This window comes from Gobius niger (genome assembly GCF_951799975.1).
Source record: "Gobius niger genome assembly, chromosome: 14".
Classification (NCBI taxonomy): Eukaryota; Metazoa; Chordata; class Actinopteri; order Gobiiformes; family Gobiidae; genus Gobius; species Gobius niger.
Window position 1 is genome coordinate 14,403,644 of NC_136865.1, and position 21,288 is coordinate 14,424,931.

General features: G+C 42.0%; 2 protein-coding genes across 2 annotated transcripts in view; one reads left to right on the forward strand and one right to left on the reverse strand.

Moving 5' to 3' along the window:
• The first annotated feature begins 1,403 nt into the window (after positions 1–1,403).
• On the forward strand, positions 1,404–15,261 carry col9a2 (procollagen, type IX, alpha 2). Its single transcript, XM_079570654.1, has 32 exons — positions 1,404–1,587; positions 2,522–2,596; positions 3,071–3,106; positions 3,199–3,261; positions 3,524–3,577; positions 3,665–3,700; positions 4,349–4,372; positions 4,470–4,523; positions 4,617–4,670; positions 5,534–5,584; positions 5,662–5,718; positions 5,789–5,842; positions 8,590–8,643; positions 8,736–8,789; positions 9,246–9,299; positions 9,377–9,430; positions 9,584–9,637; positions 9,726–9,779; positions 9,850–9,903; positions 10,878–10,922; positions 11,214–11,267; positions 11,345–11,398; positions 11,470–11,523; positions 11,611–11,682; positions 12,164–12,199; positions 12,284–12,328; positions 12,505–12,537; positions 12,624–12,770; positions 12,913–12,967; positions 13,101–13,289; positions 13,372–13,449; positions 14,118–15,261. Exons 1-32 carry the CDS (start codon positions 1,516–1,518, stop codon positions 14,321–14,323), a joined length of 2,076 nt encoding a protein of 691 aa, XP_079426780.1. The 5' UTR covers positions 1,404–1,515; the 3' UTR covers positions 14,324–15,261.
• A 735-nt stretch (positions 15,262–15,996) lies between these two features.
• The window catches only part of col16a1 (collagen, type XVI, alpha 1), a 54,209-nt gene continuing 48,917 nt past the window's right edge, over positions 15,997–21,288 (reverse strand). The window contains exons 50-68 of the mRNA XM_079570324.1: positions 21,190–21,234; positions 21,036–21,089; positions 20,930–20,965; positions 20,785–20,847; positions 20,613–20,684; positions 20,473–20,526; positions 20,306–20,350; positions 20,180–20,224; positions 19,949–20,002; positions 19,771–19,824; positions 19,630–19,680; positions 19,338–19,427; positions 19,217–19,252; positions 19,064–19,108; positions 18,071–18,265; positions 17,787–17,850; positions 17,494–17,667; positions 16,995–17,072; positions 15,997–16,668 (exon numbers count right to left, since the gene is read on the reverse strand). Coding sequence (XP_079426450.1) covers positions 16,469–16,668; positions 16,995–17,072; positions 17,494–17,667; positions 17,787–17,850; positions 18,071–18,265; positions 19,064–19,108; positions 19,217–19,252; positions 19,338–19,427; positions 19,630–19,680; positions 19,771–19,824; positions 19,949–20,002; positions 20,180–20,224; positions 20,306–20,350; positions 20,473–20,526; positions 20,613–20,684; positions 20,785–20,847; positions 20,930–20,965; positions 21,036–21,089; positions 21,190–21,234 — 1,455 coding nt within the window. The 3' untranslated portion in view covers positions 15,997–16,468. The remainder of the gene's footprint in view (positions 16,669–16,994; positions 17,073–17,493; positions 17,668–17,786; positions 17,851–18,070; positions 18,266–19,063; positions 19,109–19,216; positions 19,253–19,337; positions 19,428–19,629; positions 19,681–19,770; positions 19,825–19,948; positions 20,003–20,179; positions 20,225–20,305; positions 20,351–20,472; positions 20,527–20,612; positions 20,685–20,784; positions 20,848–20,929; positions 20,966–21,035; positions 21,090–21,189; positions 21,235–21,288) is intronic.

Below are 21,288 nucleotides of genomic sequence, written 5' to 3' on the forward strand. Positions count from 1 at the left end.
CAGCATACGGTGGAGCTGCGCTCTGCTGCCGAGCTGCGGCGCTCGCTCTCGTCGCGCTGAGAATCATGGGCATGGGTAATAAACATCCAGGTTTCTTTGTGTTTTTTATTTGAAATGATAAAAGACCACTAATATGGCCATAACAATTAATAGTATAAATTATACAAGCATATAATAGCCGTTAAAATTTTCGCTGGGCCCAATGAACACGGAACTAACGCGGAAGTAAGAATTTTTTCTGGCTCGTTGCGCCAATGAGCACAGGCCATTGAAATCAACAGGCGGCCATATTGGAAACCCGGGGCTTGTGCCAGACCCTCTTCTGTAAAGAAGCGGAGTCTGGTTGGCGAGACTACCGTTCCTCAGGAAGGTTTTAGAAAAGGTTGTAAATGCCCAACTTACCTCTTTTCTGTCCATTCATGACATTTTGGAAGAATTCCAGTCCGGTCTAAGGAAAGATCAGAGTACAGAAACTGTGCTTATTAAAATGACTGTGACCTTAGACTCAATCTCAAAAACAATAAATTATCTATTCTGATTCTACTAGACCTTAGTGCCGGGTTTGGCACGATTGATCATGATATTCTTACCGATCGGTTGCGGAGCATGGGCGGTCTGTCCAGCACCGTACTACAGTGGCTTTGCTCCTAGGGATCGAATATTTCGAGTCACTCTCGGGGACCACCTGTGCTCACAAAGAGAGATTCTTTATGGGGTCCCACAAGGAAGTTCATTAGCACCTTTGCTCTTCTGCCTTTATAAGCCGCCACTTGGCCATATTGTTTGCTTCCACACATATGCAGACAATACAAATCTGTATATCTCAACTAATCCTAGTGGGACAGAAGCAATCTCTTCCTTCACAAGCTTAGGCGCATTGAGTTGCCTTGTGTACGAAATGCGCGGTATAAATAAAGTTGCCTTGCCTTGCCTTGCCTTCCTATCACCCATTAACAGCTGAATGAATTAAATGTTTTAAAATTAAATGAGAACAAAATGAAAATCCTAGACTAGCAGAGAAAAGAGAACAGCAATCTCAGCCCCCCTAAATCAGTGGGTCAAAGAAAAAAGTTACCAGTCTGGGGGTCACACTTGATTCAGATTTTAGTTTTATTGCACATGTAAATAGAATAACAGAGGCTGCATTTTATCACTTAAGAAACTATTATTAGAAATTATTATTATTATTATTATTATTGTTATTATTATTATTATTAAATAGATCTTTTGTCATGCAGGATGCTCTTTGAAACTGGACCGAATCCCACCTCTGTTCCTCCTGGTCCCTCCCCACCCTCCCCTCTCCCCTCTCCCCCATCGTGCCCTCTCCACCCTCCTCTCTCCTGTCCTCTCCAAGTGGATTTTTTTGTGGGGCAGTGCACACAGCCCCCCATCCCCCTTGGCTTCACCAGTAGAGCACCGTGCCGGCCTGCAGAGGAATAAGGCAGCACAGAGCGGAGTAACCAGCGAGGATTTGGTGAACTGAGGTGAGACGACCAGGGCCAAACCGGGACCATGGCTGCTCTATCTGCCCTGCTCAAGACCTGGGTCCTGCTGCATGTCCTGTGCCTGACGCTGGCCCAAGTGGTGAGTGCATGGAGAGCAATATGATGGGCTAATATACTTGTTGTTTATTTGATGATTGGAGTGTAGAGACTGCTGAATCGGTTGGTGACATGTAAAACCAAAGGTCATGTTTGATGCTACAATGGGGTACAGTGGATTTTCTTCCATGAGAAAAGTATGGATTACAGCATTTCCATTGGATTATTTTTGCTCATGGACCAGGATTACGCAAAAGTTTATTTCCTCGGACAACAACACACCTATCGACATTGCACTTTTACAACTGAATATCTCCTTGGAGGGTAGAAGTCAACGCAAACCTTTTTTTCTGGATAAATCCTTTTTTTTTGGCGTGATTTTCTTTCACCTGAAGGATTTTCTCAGCCCAGTGGATTTACAGATCATAGAGGATTTGGAGATATCTAATTGGACAGTGGGGGGTGGTGGGAAGGGGGTAAACTGTACCGGTCACATGACCCCTCCCACCACATTCCTCCCGAGTTTTCTGTTTCATCTGCCATCTTTATAATAACAGCAATCAATGCTGCTTTATCATTCACTGATCAATATGGTGCTTTGTACAGTACAAACAATAAGCCATTGAACATCATTGCTCTAATTCTAATGCCGTTTAATTGTTGTTAATTTTTCTCATTATTCCTGCTCTTTGATCAATTCAATTCAAAAGATGTATTGTCAATTTTCATCAGAATCTAAATATTAATTACTCTCAAGCCCTTGGTGTGGGGCAGAGGTTGGTTCATGGGGGGTGGACGTGCATAGTTTGTACATTTTTTATTCAACTCATGTTCTGACATAACTGAAGTCAGTTAATTGTGGATTGTTTACTCTCTTTCTCTTACATTGTGGTAATTATTCTATATACGAGAGAGAAAATAATAATAAAAATAATAACAGTGCTGAAATTGTATTTTTTGTGTGTGTGTGTTTTCAGAGAGGTCCACCTGGTCCCCAGGGCCAGCCCGGCCTCCCAGGTCCGTCTGGCACTCCTGGCTCAGACGGCATAGATGTGAGTATCCACCACAGTGTGCCCCACAGGTTGGCTACAAGGACAGCTTTGTGCAGGACTGATACCTGCTGAGCCCTGTCTGTAATGCAGAAGTCTTACCAGTAGAGGGCAGTGTTTTTGAAAACATTCAGGCACAATGGGACTCTGTTCCCAGTATAGAGAGGGGTCTTTGAGAGAAACCTGGGCTAATACTGTGCAGAATGTCGCAGTAATCTGATACATTTGGGATGTTCAGAGGGTTAACAACACACAGCTTTTACAAACACTGACCGGATACTTCGCTAATTATACACTTGTACGCATTTGCACACCAGTACCTTGAAATATTAACAAATCAATTTTGTGCTTTGTGGCAATATGTCATTCTGTATTGTATCTTTATAGAAGAGTCATCTTTTAATGTCTGCATTCATCTCAGCAGTTTGATTAAAATAAACAGTGGCTTAAATAACATCATACTTTCCTTCTCATTAGGGGGACAAAGGACCTCCTGGGCCACCTGGGCCTCCTGTAAGTTTGCCCAACAGTGTTACCAACATATATATATTTGTTTAAATGCATTCACATTTTATATATAACTTGCTATGTTTTAATTTTTTCAGGGACAGAAAGGTGAGCCTGGAGAACCAGGGGTGGATGGGCCATCAGGAGAGAACGGCATAGATGTATGTTCATTTTGACTATAACAACATGTAATGCAACACATCATAGAACCTTTTTACTCTGTCCCCACCTCACCCTAACTCCAAAGGTGGGCATTCTTTTGAGATTTAGATTTTAATCCGCTCTGGAATCTCACCTCTACTTTTTGTTTCCTAATTCCCTACATAAAAGTGTCAACTTTGATTAATCTATTGTATCATGGGTTTTGGCTGTGGGAGGGGAAAACCCCCCAAAAAACTAACAATTCTGTTCACCTTTGTAAAGGGTATAGTTGGAGCTAAGGGGGATCGTGGTCCTGTAGGAAATCCTGGCCCAAAGGTAAGAGGCCTTATTCTTTCTAAGTTTTGTAGCATTCTTTATGTACTAAGATTTGAATTTTGTAATTTACATGTGAACACTTTACAGGGTCAACCTGGTCCAAATGGAGAGCCCGGTGCCCCTGTGAGTGTGTTTCCTCCTTACCCTTGAACACAATGTAATCTCAGAATAAAAGGCCCTGAGACTAATTGTAACGTATAGTATATCGATGCTTGAAGTCAAAATAGCCTCACAACAAATGTATTTAACCAGTTACAGGGCAAACTGCAGAGCCTCTTCTTCATGCTTAAATGGCCAACAAACTTCACATAATTGTAAACTGTAGTTAATATGTTGCATGTGTTTACCCATGCCAGTTAGCACAAGGCTGTTAGCCCCATCTAATCATGCACAAAGCAACACAAGAAATATTAGCTCACGTTTTTCCACTAGATGGTGCTCTATACCCATCGGTTTCGTTGCCACATTTTCGTTAAATCTGGCTCACATAGTACTACATAGAGAGGACATCCTGCCTTGTGGACTACTGTTACTTCAGGAAGTCTTAGCTCACTTCATTAAGTTTTGTATAATTAATTGTAACAGACATGGGCTGAGCTGTGTACCCGTGTGTCTTTGTTTGTCTCATGCTCTGTTTACCCAGTACCCTGACACTGTGTAGGCTCTATGCATTAGTGTCGAGGGGCTTTCACAAATATTAATTTATACTTTGATGGACTGGCTCCACTTGTTATTCAGTGATGCAACCCTTTGTCCCCTTTGTATAAACAGGGAATGGGCCTCCCAGGACTGTCGGTAAGTACCGTACACACTACACATTTTTCACTTAAGACCTTTTTTGTTTTCACAGCAATTTTATAAATGCTTTTTTTTTTTTTTACTGTGTGGCTAGGGTGCACCAGGTCCGATCGGTCTTCCTGGTGAGCTTGGGCCAGTTGGACCAAAGGTAATTATTTTGTGTATTTACTGTCTGTGACAAATTCACCTTTTAGCTTACAGCTGAACATTGGAGCTCATCTCGTGTTTGTGTTTTTGCCAGGGTCTCATGGGACCACCTGGCGCTCCGGGACTTCCTGGTCCTCCTGGAAAAGCAGTAAGTGATCCTCTATAATATGATAGTTTGATATCCCCCACCTGAGAACCAAACATGCTGCTCCACCCTTTCGCCAACTCATGTCATGAAAGGAAGATGAGTGAAGCTGAGTGGCAAAACAACTAGCAACATCATCATGCAATATTATAGGCCCAGTTTCAAGCATGCTTTTCTATTCCTGATCACGTGGTGCCCCAGCTCAAGGGAGTGTGCTGGTGTGGTTTCGCTGCTGTTGCAATGAAAAGCAAATAATCTCCCTTTAGATTTGTGGACTGCCTTGTCTGACTGTAGCATGAATGTATGTGCCCTACTTAAATTGTACCTGGCTCATGAAGGGAGAGGAAGAGGGATGGAGAAAGATTGTGCTGCGTCAGCAATGTGCTCACGCCGTTAGTCTAAGAAAAGACTTGGAAAGTTTCCATTTGTTGGGCCAATTGATGAGAAATTGTGTGATTATTTTGGTATTATTGATCTGTGTTTTGACAAAATGAAAAACAGCAATGGAATCCTTTGAAATCCAGGTCATTTTGTCCTTTCTCTTGACACTTTCGATTTGCGAGAACAAGTAAATATGAAGAAGGAAACACTCAAACCAACAAACAAACAACAATGATTGTACTCTTAATCTGTTTGGAGTGATTATTTTCTGTGCACTATCCAATTTCAGTAATGCGGATAATTGACTGAATGAGATGACCTGTCAACTAGTTGCAGCGGTGACACCTGAGGCAATAGGGATACATTTTATCTCTGTGTTAAAGTTATATGAAAAATGAAGACTGTTTACTTGCAGGCTGTGTTCAAAAGGTCTCGTCAAGATCCTCATTTCAAACGGTTGACCAATGTCTGCGTTCTACTTGCAGGGTCCACCCGGAAAGTTCCTTGGTGGAGAAGAGGGGAGCGCAAACTTCGAGGTAAGAACAACTATCTAATGCAATTTGGCACTCATTCACTCTCCATAATAGACATATAATCCCTCTTTCTACAACAGTGTCCTCTTAACTGTCCAGCAGGACCAAAGGGCCCACAGGGACTACAAGGAGTCAAGGTGAATGTCAATAAACATGCAAACAGCCACAATGATATTTTATTTGTGACTCTTAACATTTTTCTCCAAGGGACACAAAGGCAGAGCTGGAATTCTTGGAGACGCAGGAAGCATTGGCAAGACGGTAAGCAAGCTAATATGACAACGTAAGAAATAATGTATTTTATTCTTGGTTGTCATCTGTTGGTTATTTTAAGCTTAACTGTTAGCAATAGCTTCACATACAGCTGCAGCTTTATGAATCAGCAAACCACAGTCATGAGGCACCTGATATTGCAAAACTAATTTCAGAATTGGACTATGAAAATTGAAAATGTAGAGTGAAAGTGTTGAGCCATGTGTGAGCCACACTCACACATGCGCCCCTAGCAGGCTAAAGCCCTGCTAAAATCAGGATTGTGTGTGCTTTGCAAATAAGTTCCAAGTTTAAAAAAAAAATGTATGTAAATTGATCTGAAAGTTATTGATCATACAATAACCTCTTCATATGCCCTCATGTTAAAAAGTCACACAAACTCCTCTTCCCTCTTGTATGGCTGTGTTGTTTATCCTTGTCCTATATCATGTTTTTCTCTCAGGTCCCCTTCACTTATGTAAATATGCATTTTATATGGAAAAACAACAACAATATTGTGCTGGGTGATGATGATGCACTGAGGTGACGGGGATTTAACCAAAAACAGGATCACAATCAGAATTGTTATCGGCCATTGTTCACTACTAGGCATTTTTTCGATTCAACATGAAACATAAAACAAATGACACATAAGTTAAAGCAGCACTAAGTAACTCATGCCCCTAGAGGCCATAAGCGCCACTGCAGGTGTCGTAGCATGTTACGGTTTTACTCATTAATTGTCCGTGAGAGTAAATACTACGATGACAGAAAAGGCAAAGGGGGAGAGGGATATTGTACATTCACTTACACAATGGAGATGTTTTTTTTTCACTCAGAGTTGGCTGACAATACTGTTTAAGTGGCGCTAGCCCGCAGGCAAGAAAGCGTTCACGTTCACAACATTCTAAAGAGCCCATAGTTTATAATTGAGGCGGAGGGCAACTAAAAATTCTATTGTGGCAACCATGGTAACGCTCAAAATGGAGATTATTAGTCTTATTTTGTTGCTAATTTCTCAGTAATTCCTGCACCAAATCACACAAAACTAAAGCTTGATCGAAAAATAGCGTTGCGTCTGCTGCTGTCATGTTTGATCATTAACTCGCTAATGTTAATATATAGAGTCTTTGTCCACGATTTCTATTTCATAATTATGTGATCATGTCACTACAATTTGAACAAGCCCATTGGATTCCTAGACACCCAAAACATGGGGTTAGACACCAAAATGACTTGTCTAGGATGAATAATAAAGGAGTAATGGGCATTTTAAGGATCTCGCCACCCTCTTGGACGCCATCTTGAAAATTAGACCTTTCCAGTGGTCAGATTTTGGTAGACTTTTAGTATGTTAATAAGCACACCTGGTACTACAGAAAACCATTGAAAAACCTTTTGTAGCAATTTTTTTGGGTCAAACCATATATGCAGCCGGGTAAAAGGCGTCCAAAGTGGTGACAAAATTCAAAAACATGAGCGTGATGTTGGTCAGTAGAAAGGACTTGCAGCCATGAAAATAATGTGACAGGTTTGTGAATCCAATGGCTATCAAATGATGATCAGGGAAAACATTTGGATGATATAGTTTTGGAAATTTCTTTCAAAAACGGTTTCTCTCCCATAAAGTTGTTTTAGCATCTGCCCTCCAACTGAAATAGAATTATGAATCGCGAACGCCACCTATTGTGGTTTTCTGGCCAGAGACACCAGGGGGTGCCAATCATCCCATTAACACTTGTATTACCCCCAGAGGGACTACGAAAAGGATTTATTAAGATAAACAAGTTACATAGTACTGCTTTAAGTGACAAGAACTTTTACAAGTAGCTAACGGATGGCTTTAGTTACCTAAAGACAGTAGCCTATAAAGATATAAAGTGGAATGAATCGTGATAAGATTAAGATTGTGAATGCGACTAACAAGGTATTTCGAAGTCTGACATTTGGTGGAAGTGGCGATCTGACATAGACCGTCCCTGCTATCCAGTTGTCTACACACTTGCCCATCATGCATGACCGGCAGGAGCAGGGATTAGTACTAATGACGTCTCCTGCGGCACATGACTGGCACTAATCTGGGTGCGATTAGTCGGGCCTGGCCCTGGCCTGAGTCCTGGTGCAGTGAAGCAGGTACATGAAGGCGAGATGAGAGAGGCAGAGCTCAGTGGGGCCCTCTCACCTCTCTATATTCAGCCCGGTTAATGAGCATGTGCTGGGCTCCCAGGGAACAGCCTGCCCAGCCCTTAGAATTAGCCTGTGATCTTCCCACACAACCAGCCTTCCAGCAGCACTTGGAAACACTCGGCGCAGTGGGTTAGCACTCCCACTGCCAGGCCAAAGGTTTACATTGGCTAGTTCAGTGTAAATTAGACCAATAAATGACATTTCCTTTTATAATTTTACTTCAATCTCAACTAACCTCAACTAGCATATTTACATAGTGAAGATTTAATAAATACTCTTCTCCAGTACAAGTAATGTGTGTCAAAATAATGCTAATAGATGCATATCTTCAGCATATATGTATAATTTATACATATAGTTTAGTTACTATAGTTTAGATTTCTCTTGTACCTGGTCTATAAAAATGCCCTCCATCTCAATCCATCTTCAATGTATGAAAGTGTTCCTGTTACATTATCTTCCCAGACAAACTGTTCCCTTTATATGAAATATTTTCAATGTGCCATATGTCGTTGCTGTTCTTAAAGATGTGTGGGAAACTCACACAATTTGTGTTCTTTCCTGTGTAGGGCATCAAGGGAGAGATTGGCATCTCAGGAGAACAGGGCATCCCAGGGCCCCCAGTAAGTGCAATGTTTTGATTCTTTGTAACTATTCCGATGATGATTCACCACGTTTATGAAGCGATTGACCTATGACCTTTGCTTTTTTTTAGGGTCCCATGGGTCTCCGAGGTTATCCTGGAATGATGGGTCCTAAAGCTGAAGCTGTGAGTATGCTTTCCCACAATGATAGCCCAAATAAAAGTTTGTGTCTTCTTCCTCTTTGGGCACAGAGATAAGCTCCATAGAGGCACAGTTAGATCTGCCCCCGCTACACAAACATCATCTATTACCAGCAATGGGGACATATGGAAATGATGCTAGCACAAATCTCTCCCCTCCTCTAATGAGTTGGGGTTGTCTGGGTCCAGGCTGCCTCCATCTGTAGTTAATGATCCACCATAGCCATCCGTCTTACTGTTAACATTAGCCGTGTTAGCCAAGTTAGCAACCCCCGGCGCGGAGCCAAAGCGAGAGTGGTGTTGGGAACTCTGTGTACTGCCTATTAGCGGAGTGAAGTGAGTTGAGCATTAATTATGTGTTTATCACAATGAAAAGTGGACCCACAATGACTTAGCAGCTTCACTAACCTGAACTGACGGACTTGTAATCTTATCCAACAGGGGCCTATTGGTTACAAAGGCATCACAGGACCAGTTGGCATTCCTGGACCTCCTGTAAGATCACGACATTATTGTTAATATCAGCATTACTAAAAGATGCTCATCTTGATTGTATATGAACTTCGCTTCAGGGTGAAGAGGGACCACAAGGACCACCTGGAGAGTCTGGAGACAGAGGAGACAAAGCAAGTGCATTGTGAATTTTGCAATGAAGTATATAGATAATATGCATACAACTATTCTCAGTCTAATAAGGCCAAAGAGTGTGTTTGCTGGGAAGTCTGTCATCTTGCTGTGTGCTGCAAATACCCTGACATGGATTTGCTTCTGTTGTGCAGGGTGACCGTGGTATCCAGGGGCCACAAGGAGCAGTGGGCAAAAAAGGCGAGAATGTGAGTTTTCTCTTCACCGTGCGGCTCTGCTGATATCTGAAGAGAATACCAAATAACAAAATGAAATACCTCTGCTCTGCTTTTACAGGGTCTGCCAGGGATTGATGGAAAGGATGGCACACCTGGTATTCCTGGAATCAAGGCAAGGGTTACAACTCAGAAATGAGCAAAAGTTCCAACTTCTCTTTACTAATGCTTCTTCCTGTGTACAGGGTGCTCCTGGTCAGGCGGGCAGACCTGGCCCACCTGGTCCCCTGGGAACTGCAGTGAGTGATACATATTCTAGTTTTATCGTTACTGTATGTTCATCACAATTTGATATAACAGCATGCTAGCCACACTGTTTGGGTAATTGTATGTATTGTGCTATCTAAAGTAGACAGATAGAAATTACAAAGATGCAAATAGACTCACAGAATTTAGTTTTTACAGAAAAAAATATATTAATATTAAATTGCTCAAAAAAAAAAATCTAGCGAACCTTTGTGTTCCTAAAAAACAAGTTAAAAAAGTACATCATGATACCATTATACTCTATATGTAATTAAAGATGGCACAACCAGTAGACAACACTACTGTTTAATTTATTTCTTTTATGAGGACAGTGTTCAATTGCATTAAGCTCGAAAGCAAAGAGGTTTGTACCAGATAGTTAATTTATATATTTGTTTATTTGGTTGGGACTGTGCATGCATGTAAACATTTCTTTCACTGCAAATGAAATGTTAATGCTACTTAGATCACTGTGAACCAAAAGGATCAATGAAACGCAGCCTGACATCCTTTAAATATTAGTGTGTTTTTCTTTTCTGGGCAGTTATCCAGAAACAGTGACCGCTCACCTGCGCACTTTAGAAGTTAAGCCACCTTGAAATAGCATTCTCATGACCGGCGATTTATCACAATCATACCAGAGGCTGTAGAAGCACACTCCTCTGTGGGGTAAGCCTGTGTGGGTTTGTGAGTGCACTGCTCTGATGAGGGGGTAATGGGCCATGAGAGTCACACTCCGCTGTCACTGCAGCAGATCCAACACTGGCACAAACTCAAAGAGCGCTTACACTTTTTTAGGTTTTGTTTTTTAAACAACTCATACTCACACACAACTTCATATAACCCTGACCCGATCTAAACCATAATACAGGATAGAGTGTAATACTAGATTAAAAACATTTGAGCCAAATTTCTAAGTATACTTGCACAATTACAATGTTAATTTTATACATTTGATTTGTTTTAGGGGTTAACTGGGAGTCCTGGCACAAAAGGTGGACCTGGTGACACGGTATTTATGCATCTATCTTTCTATCTATCTATCTATCTATCTATCTATCTATCTATCTATCTATCTATCTATCTATCTATCTATCTATCTATCTATCTATCTATCTATCTATCTATCTATCTATCTATCTATCTATCTATCTATCTATCTATCTATCTATCTATCTATCTATCTATCTATCTATCTATCTATCTATCTATCTATCGTCATTTTGAATGTGAGACCAAAACAAATTTTAATTAGCTGCATTTTACAGTTATTTCCCTTACACTTTTCATCTTCCTTTGTCAGGGAGAGACGGGACCCAGAGGTCCTGTTGGCATGGCCGGAGCCCCCGGACCTTTGGTCTGTACAGTTCAGCACACACACATCCTCACTGCCTTTTTGAGAGACCTTTATGAGAGAATGTACTGTTTCCTTAGGGTGAGCCTGGTCTCCCTGGAGAGGCCGGCATGGAGGGCGTCCCTGGGCCAAAGGTGTGCATGAATACAGCAACGATGATTAGTTACATTTCCAACTTGTGTGTCTAACTTTCATACTTACACAGGGCGATAGAGGTCAGAGGGGAGCTGTTGGTACTGCCGGACCTGTAGGCAAGCCTGTGAGTTTCAGTGTTTACTTTAGATTTACTTATTATGGTGAATTGTGTGTTTTTGACTCAATTTATCTGACATATATGTGCTGACAGGGAAGTAAAGGGGAGCGCGGACCTATTGGTGTTCCAGGGCCTCAGGGTCTCAGTGGCACAAAGGGTGACAAGGTGTGGTTGCCTTCATGCTATTTTTGTGTGTGTAATTTCTTTCGTTATGTGACTTTGAAGAGTTCCGAGAACAATAAAGTGTATGATGTAAAGCAAAGATGAATCAACTAAATCTACAAATCATCCAAACGCTTCTTTTCAACCCCATCCTTTTTTGCATCCTCTCCTCTTACAACAATTGACTTCATGTCCTCTTTCATTATTTACAACCCCAAACTTTCTCTCTTTGCAGTTCATTTGGTTGGAGTACACAGGCTTATCCATTGGGGGCAGTGTTTACTCAAATATCCAAGCCATTTAGTCTAAGATACATTAAATGCGTGAAATATTATAAGAAATAGAAATTATATCTTTGCTTCCATTCCCTTTTCTTAGCACTGCGAGAACACATTTTTCTTCTCTAATCTTCCAGGCTTGAATTAACATAATAAGTACTTTTATCTTTTGTGTTGCATTTGCACTTACTGAGAATTTCTTTCAGGGTTTCCAAGGAAAAGTCGGGTCAACGGGAGATGTGGTAAGTTTGCACAACGTTATTTTATGCACTTAAAGCTATGCACCAGAAAGCTAATAAACACATTGTCACCTCTGTCTGTGTAAGGGTGACCCAGGTGTTGAAGGACTAGCTGGTGAGAAAGGTGAAAAGGTAAAATGACTTACTCTTAACGTTTACATTTCGTTGGTAGTTTGAAAAAAGGATGTGGAGGAAGTGTAATTTCAAGTGATCCAGATATTAAACAGTGACACTTTATTAAACACTCAATCAATACAATTCATTTTCTGTGAAGTTTGTTTTGGTAAAATAACTCTCTATTATGACAGGGAATGTCTGGTGAACCTGGGCCCAAAGGACAGGTCAGTTGCTTGAGTAAAAATATGATCTTTCCATCTATGTACGTAAATGTCATCATGTCATGTTTATTTACTCTACTTCTTTATAGCAAGGAATTAGGGGTGATACAGGGCACAATGGTCCAACTGGTGACCCAGGCAAACCAGGGGATCAAGGCCCACCGGGCCTGCCTGGTCCTCGGGGACTGAATGGGGAACGAGGAGTTCCGGGCATGCCAGGCATCCCAGGATCAACGGTGAGTCTGCGTCACTCTCAATCAAAGCATGTCACACAGCTCACATACAGGCCCATACAGAGGCACCAACAATGCGGAGAATGATTATCAAAGCAGACCCCAGCTGGGCTCCTGTCATCCTCAACCTGCTCCTCTCCTTCAGGGACGTGACGCATCAGACCAGCATATCATTGAAGTGGTGCTCAAGATGTTGCAAGGTGAGCATCTAGACTGGAGCTTTATCTCTAAAAAGACATTTGTTCAGATGGATTCTAATAGTATTCTTTTATTTGAGCGAGAAATGCAATGTTAATGGACTCATTGAGTAGCTGAACCATATTTGATACACAGAGAGGCTTGCAGCAGTTGCAGTGAGTGCGAAAAGAGCTGTGCTTGGTGGAGCAGGTGTGATGGGACCCCCTGGGCCCCCTGGTCCACCTGGTGCAGCTGGGGGTCAGGGCCCTCATGGACTGCCTGGCCCTCGTGGTATTCCTGGAATCATTGGGGCTCCTGGACAGATTGGCAACACAGGACTTAAAGGTAAACTAATACATTGGTTAGTTGGTAATACCTTGTCCTATTATTCTGATTCCTGTGTAATACAATGTGTGTTTTCTCACAGGAAAAAGAGGGGCAAAGGGGGAAAGAGGAGATCTAGGTAAACCCCATCCAGGGCCTCCCGGACCCCCAGGGATACAAGGTAACACTCACTTCAACCACAGCCCTGGTGCACTTAAGTTGCTGGCATTTTGAATGTAAATTGGTTTCTGATACTGGCCAAATGGGGACCAGCCAAGGACTTTGTGTTAAAGCTTGCGCCACATGAGAGTCTTCTCAAAGGCATTTTAAAAGCATCATTAACTCCAGTCATTTAACAGATGCTGTTGAATGTAATAGGATTGCAAGAGTGCACACTATTTTAGGAGGGAGGAACACAGTCGCCCAGGGTTAATATATGCATGCACATCCGTATAATTTAACACTGCTCAAAATGTTCTCAAGACCAATTTTAGTGTTGGAAATTATCCAATCAGGTAATAGTCAATCTTTGCTCTAAGTAGGCTACAAATTGGCTATTGAGGTGGATGACAACATCCTTAGAACTAACTAGTTTAAAAATCTATTAACAACTTACCAAGCATTTGCTCATGGCAAAGCACATGCTAAAGTGGATAAGCAGCAACATTTTCATGTCTGATTTAGGGCCCTATTTCTGTAATACATACCATTTCAAATGGTAAAGTAGATGCACCATGCCCACAAATAGCTACTATATGCTGCTTTTCAGTTTGCACTCGCTATTTTGCACCAGCCTTCATAAATGACACTCTTAATTTTTTTGATGCATGAAATGTGTTTTGGCCTCAGGTCCTCCTGGTATCGATGGAGTGGCACGGAATGGTCGGCATGGGGAGAGAGGACCTCAGGGAGCAGCTGGAGAGGCTGGTCGGCCCGGTAAAGCTGGGCCACAAGGTCTCCCTGGATACTGTGAGGCTGCCATGTGTTTGGCTGCATCAGCATATACCTCTCCAAGACTACAGGAGGCAGGAAGGATCAAAGGACCCAATATTTAGAGAGCTGCTTTATAGCAGTGGGAAAGAAGCAAGAGAGGAGGAGAGAAGAGCATGAACGGAGGAGAGACCCCTCTTCTTGCAGATGGACAACATCCAGGTGGGAGGATGGGGACAGATCACAGACTGGATGTAGTGTCCCTCTTGTAAGTGACAACCTGACATTTTGACTGGTGGGACTTATTTTGATCTTAATCCCAGACATCACCATGACAACAGCAGCTCACTGCCTCCCACTACCTTCTAAATTCTCTTGTGTTTTGGATGATGCCAGTGTCAGTCCTGCCACATTTCCCATTCCAGATTCAACAATGAAAAAGGAGAGCTTCCAATGTCACCCACTGCAGTATGTGGGAGCTGAGGTTAAGGTGCTTAAAAGTGATTTTCTTCCAACAAAGCTGTGTGTAACATTTGCCCTGAATAAGTATTTTTACCGGAACAAACAATAAAGGACACTGATTAATGTTCTGTGCTTTATTCTAACGATTGATAGGACCATTTTGTCTGTAAGGTTAGGTCAAATCCCATACTTACCTCATGTGTACCCCCATCCACTTTCCACCCAAGCCTCATTTTAGAAACTAACTACTAGCTTTATCTTTGCTCTTGTTGCCTGGCAACAGCGTATCTCAACAGGCACTCCCATCTCCCACAACGCAGTGCTGTAAATCTTTGTAAATGTGTGTTTATTGTTATGTAGAGAAAACGAAATGGGTTACGATGTGCTCCAACAAAAATCCTGTGAATGACCTAAGCGAGTAATAAAAAAAAAAAGAACTTCTCAAAGTTGATCACTTTTCTCAACTCGATTCTGAGTCTCTATGCCACTGTCGACTTTCATAGGCTGTCAGTGAAGAAATGACTGATTTATGTATATGGACACAAGTTATTTATTGTTCTTATATTCTTAAACCATCTGTAATATGATTGTTTTCTGGTTGTTCAGGGCCCACACCAATAAAGAGAAATCTTTTGTAAAATCTATGTTTTGTCTCTATCCCAGTGCTAAGCTTGTATGGAAAGTTTTTTATTTTAAATCGTTATGGCCATATACAGACCGAAAAAAGAAATGTTCAATTCACATTCAGACTGGATGGCTTGTGCATCTGTTTGATACCACTCAAATCGAAAGCTTCAATTATCCCAAGCATCTCCCATGGGTGCATTAGTGACTAATTGAAACTGTGGCTCATTGGATTTTTGCTTGGCCACATTTCTTTTTGCTTAAAACATAATGTGGTAATTTAAAAAATTTCCAGATGGTGCAAACAGGAACAATATTGAAATGGAAGCGTCATGTGTGGCGTATTCATTCGACTCATTATACTTCCATTATCATTGTGTATGATAGAAGTGGTGAGATGGCTGAGTCTGGTCTGTTGCATGTGCGGTGAATGGCAAGATTTTTCTTCAACAATTGTACGGTGATGCAGACAGATGGTCCTCAGATCTGCATTGTTATTGTGAATTAGATGATTAAACTATTTTCAGTAAATACTTGAGGTCAAAAACACAAAATGCCCACAGACAATCATATGTTCGCACACAAAAGTTGTTTTTCACAGATTATTTGCCAACAAATTAGTGCTTTATTTGAAAAATCTTACAGACGTTCAAATTCCCGATGCTCTTTGGTGTTTATGTCTTTTGTCAAAAAGTAAAAAAAGCCATGAGACAAATATATACATAAAATATATACAAATGATCAGATCTTATTTTTTAGCACTTTGTACCAGTAATACATTTAAATAGGGTATGATCAGATTTCAACATCAAAATGTACCGGACCCTTTACATAATATTGGAAGTACTTGAAACGCCATGGTTTAGTGCATGTATACACCTGTAGACCGAAATTTATTGAATCACAAAAAAATAGTCAAGACCATTGCAGTGTAAACATGGTGATCACAGATAGAGTCCACTAAATCAACACAGCTGGACAATTCTTTTATCCTGGCTGAGAAAGTGTAACTGGTGCTCGTAGTAAAAACACTGCTGGTTTATGGATGAAGGCCTTTGATCCAGTGTGTTCCTTGGTCCTGAAGGTAGCTGCTATTTGAATCTTGACGTCAGATTTACTGATATATTAACCCATGATCTGTAGCTCGTGTTTGTCCTTCAGCTCATTGCATTAGTCTTTTTTGACTACTTGGTCCAAGGGCCCTTCACAGGAGGGCCCTTAGGACTGTATTCTACTTGATGACTCATGCAGTCACCTGGATTACAACGGCCATCCCTCCCTTTAGAGCCTGTTGCTCCAGGGGGGCCGGGGATCCCAGGAACGCCCTGTTGGCCCACAGGTCCGGGAGGTCCCATTTTTCCATAACCTGGTGGTCCTGGCATACCTGCAAGAACAAGAAATGTCAAAAAAGGTTATCGTCTGAAGGAAAAAAATTGACTGATTGCTGTAGTCGTGTCAAAATGTACTCATTTCTGTAATTATAATTAAAGAAAAAATATTCCAATCCAAGTGGCTTTCAGCACCTACTACAACAGCTCATGCACTTGTAATCATTTGATTATGAAACTGAACTGAATGTTGGCATAAAAATCAAGCATCGGGTGCAAGGAGCAAATAGATGTCAAGCATAATGAACGATGTGACTTCTGCAGGTGCAATCATTCAGAAAAACAGTTTCACAACAACGTTATTATGCAGGCAGAAACTCACCAGATGGTCCAGGAGGTCCTACGTCCCCCATTTCACCAATCCCCTTATCCCCCTTTTCTCCTGCTGGTCCGCGTGGTCCTAAGAACAAATGAGACAAGTAGAAATATCTTCCAACATGCAGTATACTGTAACAATAATAATAATAATAATAATAATAATGCATCGGTTTTATATAGCGCTTTTCTGGACACTCAAAGACGCTTTACATTGCATTATTCATTCACTCCATACCCGGTGGTGGTAAGCTACTATTGTAGCCACAGCTGCCCTGGGGTAGACTGACGGAAGCGAGGCAACCAGTCTGCGCCATCAGCCCCTCCGAACACCACCAACCACTCACTCACTCACTCCATTCGCTAGGCTTCCTGGTGTTACTAAACAGTCTGCCATCCAAGTACCGACCAGGCCCTTCCCTGCTTAGCTTCCAAGGTCTGACGGGATTGGGCATTGCAAAGGCGGTATGACCACAATAACAAAAGCATGTGTGCACCAAGCTCACCGGCGGGTCCTTGTCCACCAGGTCGGCCAGTTCTGCCAATATGTCCTGGCATACCGGGGGCTCCTGGGGATCCTGGACTGCCAGGTATTCCATCTTTCCCAGGAGGGCCGGGTCGTCCTGGAGAAGCCATTTCGACTGGCATCTGCATACGGGACATATAGTAGCCCATTCTTTCTGAAAAGGGAGAAACAAAACAAAATGTGTTATATTTTGAATATGTGCACTATCTAGTTTGGCTTTAGCACTTTTCATTGAAACCATTCACAACACACATTTTGGGATAAATATCTTACCATCAAAGATCTTGATGACCTGCTGTCGAATGAAGTTTTGAATTTCGTCGTATTTAACCACAGCCTTTGTGTAGGTGAAGAGAGTGGGGAAATAATAAGAACCAACATTAATCACTCAACTTAATTAAAAAATCCATTATTTACATGAACAGATGGAGCTGCCGCTGGCTACTGTACTTGTGTCACAGTCTCATTCTGCATCAATCTGAACTAATTAAAAACACAGCCACTTTCATAGCCACACTGTGGGTAATACGCTCATAGTAACGGTTTTGGAAACTCACGTCATTTCCTGGTGTTCCCGGCGACCCAGGAGAGCCAGGCAGACCGTCTGACCCAGGACTGCCTCTCTCGCCCCTCGGCCCAGCTGGGCCCATTATGGGCTGTGCATCTTTGGCGTGGTATCCTCCCCCTCCAGGGGGTCCTGGTCTTCCCCTTTCACCTGGTGAACCTTTCTCTCCAGCTGCGCCAGGTTCTCCCTATGGAAGAAAGGATAACGTGTGTAGGAAAACACTCCATACTCTATCCTGGAAGCTAATATTGACATTGTCACTGTCCTGTCTGCTTTCTCATGATTTAATGTGCACACAGTCTTCTTGATGAATCCCAAATGATAACTGATGTAGCCTTTTGTGTTTTTAAGTAAGGAGTCAGGCATTTTAGTCCAATAATAACCCATTCCATTGGTTGAAAAAAGGTCTCCAATAGGCACAACTATTAACGACACTGATTTATTGAGAACAAAACAGCCATAATGGACATTTAATGTTTACATGTCACAGACAGAGAACTGCTTCTTGAAATAGAGAATAGAAGAGTCCATCCTCCGTCTCTGTTCTCCTCTGTGCAACTAAAACCCTGACAATGGCACCCTGTCAGCATGACAAATAGCCTCATCTAGCATCTCCCCTCCTGCTTAATAGCATTATCCCAGAGGCAGAGAATAACTTTATCACTGTATCCAGTCACAGAAAGCGTTTGCACAACAGTACAGACAGAACCCACAGAAGTTAGCTATAGCATACAAGGCTAGTCTGGCAATTCCTGCGCAAAGAGAACTGAGGTGAAAAGGTGAGTGTCTTTGGATGGTCCAAGTCATAGTGAAATTACAAATGTATTAAAGCAAGTGCTGAGTGGACAAGAAAAAGAGTAAGTGTGTTCAGCATAACTTTCATAGAGCTAAAAGAGACACAAGGGTGTGTATGGATTCATTGGGGGTAGAGGGGGAAGAGTGGTTTGTACTGTGAACACTGCGCAGCATGCTGAGTGTGCACTACCTTTTGACCCGGCTGTCCAGTGTCCCCTGGCGCGCCCGCTGCTCCCTGTCAGAATCAAAAAGGATCACATTCATCAAAGACATGAAGGATGTACAGATGACCAGATCAATACAGCTGTCCGAGGCTAATGGGCACAAATATGGCATTACTCACATCTTTGCCAGCAGCACCATCACTGCCTGGCTCGCCCTAGACACAAGACAGAATTCAGATTCCGAAAAGATCACCATCAAAAAGACAGATAAAAACAGTCTTGCATATAGTTATTACTGACCATTGCGCCTGGATGTCCAGGAGGTCCTAGAGGTCCCACCATGCCTGGTAAACCTCTTTCACCAGCCTGACCCTTGTCTCCCTTCGTACCCTGCACACGAAATAGATAAGCCAATTCATTTCTGGAGCTTTTAGTTTTAAATAAAGTTGTAATATATTTTATTTGACGCTTTTTTGTACTTAATGTTTTACTGTACAATGTAAATAATGTGAGCGTGAACTTGATTTGTGCAGAGTCTGGTCATTGGCCTTACTAATGCCTCACAGAGCATTTACAGCCTAAGTTATCTTACCACTCCAGGTGGACCAGAGGGCCCTGGTGGTCCAGCTGGGCCAGTTGGACCCTGTAATAAAATTGAATATAATATAAGTCACCACAGCATTGACATTTAGAGCATGGGAACTTGGTTTAAATGAAAATACCACCGACTTACAACATGTCCAGGAGGTCCTGGTCTACCCTGAAGACCTGGAGTCCCAGGATCACCCTGAGAAAAAGTCACATCTTAACATTTAAAACCATTCTTGCATTTACATTCAGCATATGCAGTAAGTGAGTCTTTAAGAAGTATATCATGTATGTGCTGGGCCCACTTAAATTAAAGTCCTCACCTCATGACCTGGGCGGCCTGGAGAACCAGGAGGACCTGTAGGGCCATTTTCACCCTGAAAAAATGAACATAATGCTGACTCGCCGTTCAGACAAAAAAAAAGGGCCATAAATCCCATCCTGGTGTTTATGAGTACCAGGATGGGACAACGGATGTAAATTGGCTGTGACATGAGTCATAAATGAGTAAGCATAAAGATAGAAGGTATTAAGGGTAGAAGGTATTAACCAACCTTTGCTCCTGGGAAGCCGACATGACCAGTTTTTCCCTTGAATCCCTAAGAAAATATCACATGTGAATAGTACTGTAGGCTTCTAGTTATAGTAGGTAGCTTAAAGAGATAGGTGATGAAACTCACTGGGATTCCCCGAGGTCCTACAGGGCCTACAGGTCCTAATTCACCCTAACAACACAAAGTACAAAGATCAAAAGCTAAATTATGTTATTCTACCTACTCATGTTACCATGATATGAGATAACAATAGTTTTATTAATACTTATATATAAATGATGCAAAACCCTTACCCGCGGCCCTGGTTTTCCATCTTTTCCATCAGCCCCTTCAATACCTGGTGGTCCCTGTTATCATTACACAATAAGAGGAGCCATATAGTTATTAGTTGTTTAATTTAAATCAAACTTTAAGAGAGAAGCAGGCAAAGCACCATTAACCCCGGTACACCACGGGAGCCTGGGGGTCCAGTTGCCCCCTGAGATCCTTGAAGGCCATCGTTTCCCTGTAATGAACAGTGATGAGGAATGAACAAACAATGATCTTTTCAATCTGCAGCAAATGATTAGTGAATCAAGAACATATCCAAAAAAGGTTATAGTCACTTTTTCACCCTTGAGTCCTGGAAGCCCTTCTCTTCCAGCTTTGCCAGAAGGTCCTGGTGCACCCTAGATAACAACACATAAACAAGATAAGAGAGAGTGACAATAATTCATATTTTCCAATATAACAATAATGTATTGTACATACAGGAGGTCCAGCGAAACCTGGTGGTCCCTGGAATCCCTGTAAACAATTGCATCAGTTAAGATGTGAATGTTTTAGCTATTAAATAATGTATACTGGTCAAACTTGCCTGGTCCCCTTTTGGACCCACAGGCCCAGCTGGTCCTTTATCACCTTTAATGCCCTACAGAAACAAAGTCACAAATTCATGTTTGTTTGACGATGCCTCATTCAAACTTTTTCTTCTTTTACTTTGCTTCATTATGAAAGACTTAAACACTAACCGGAACCCCAGCAGCCCCAGGGAAACCTGCTGTGCCAGGAGGACCCTAAGTGTGCAGGGAAACAAAAATATGTCTGATGTCTGAAACCAACAAAGAACA

Bases quoted from the DNA above. Each gene is read 5' to 3' on its own strand.
- col9a2 (XM_079570654.1), top strand. From the start codon at position 1,516: ATGGCTGCTCTATCTGCCCTGCTCAAGACCTGGGTCCTGCTGCATGTC. The intron at 1,588-2,521 runs GTGAGTGCATGG...GTGTGTTTTCAG, and splicing joins GCCTGACGCTGGCCCAAGTG to AGAGGTCCACCTGGTCCCCA. The intron at 4,524-4,616 runs GTAATTATTTTG...TGTTTTTGCCAG, and splicing joins TTGGGCCAGTTGGACCAAAG to GGTCTCATGGGACCACCTGG.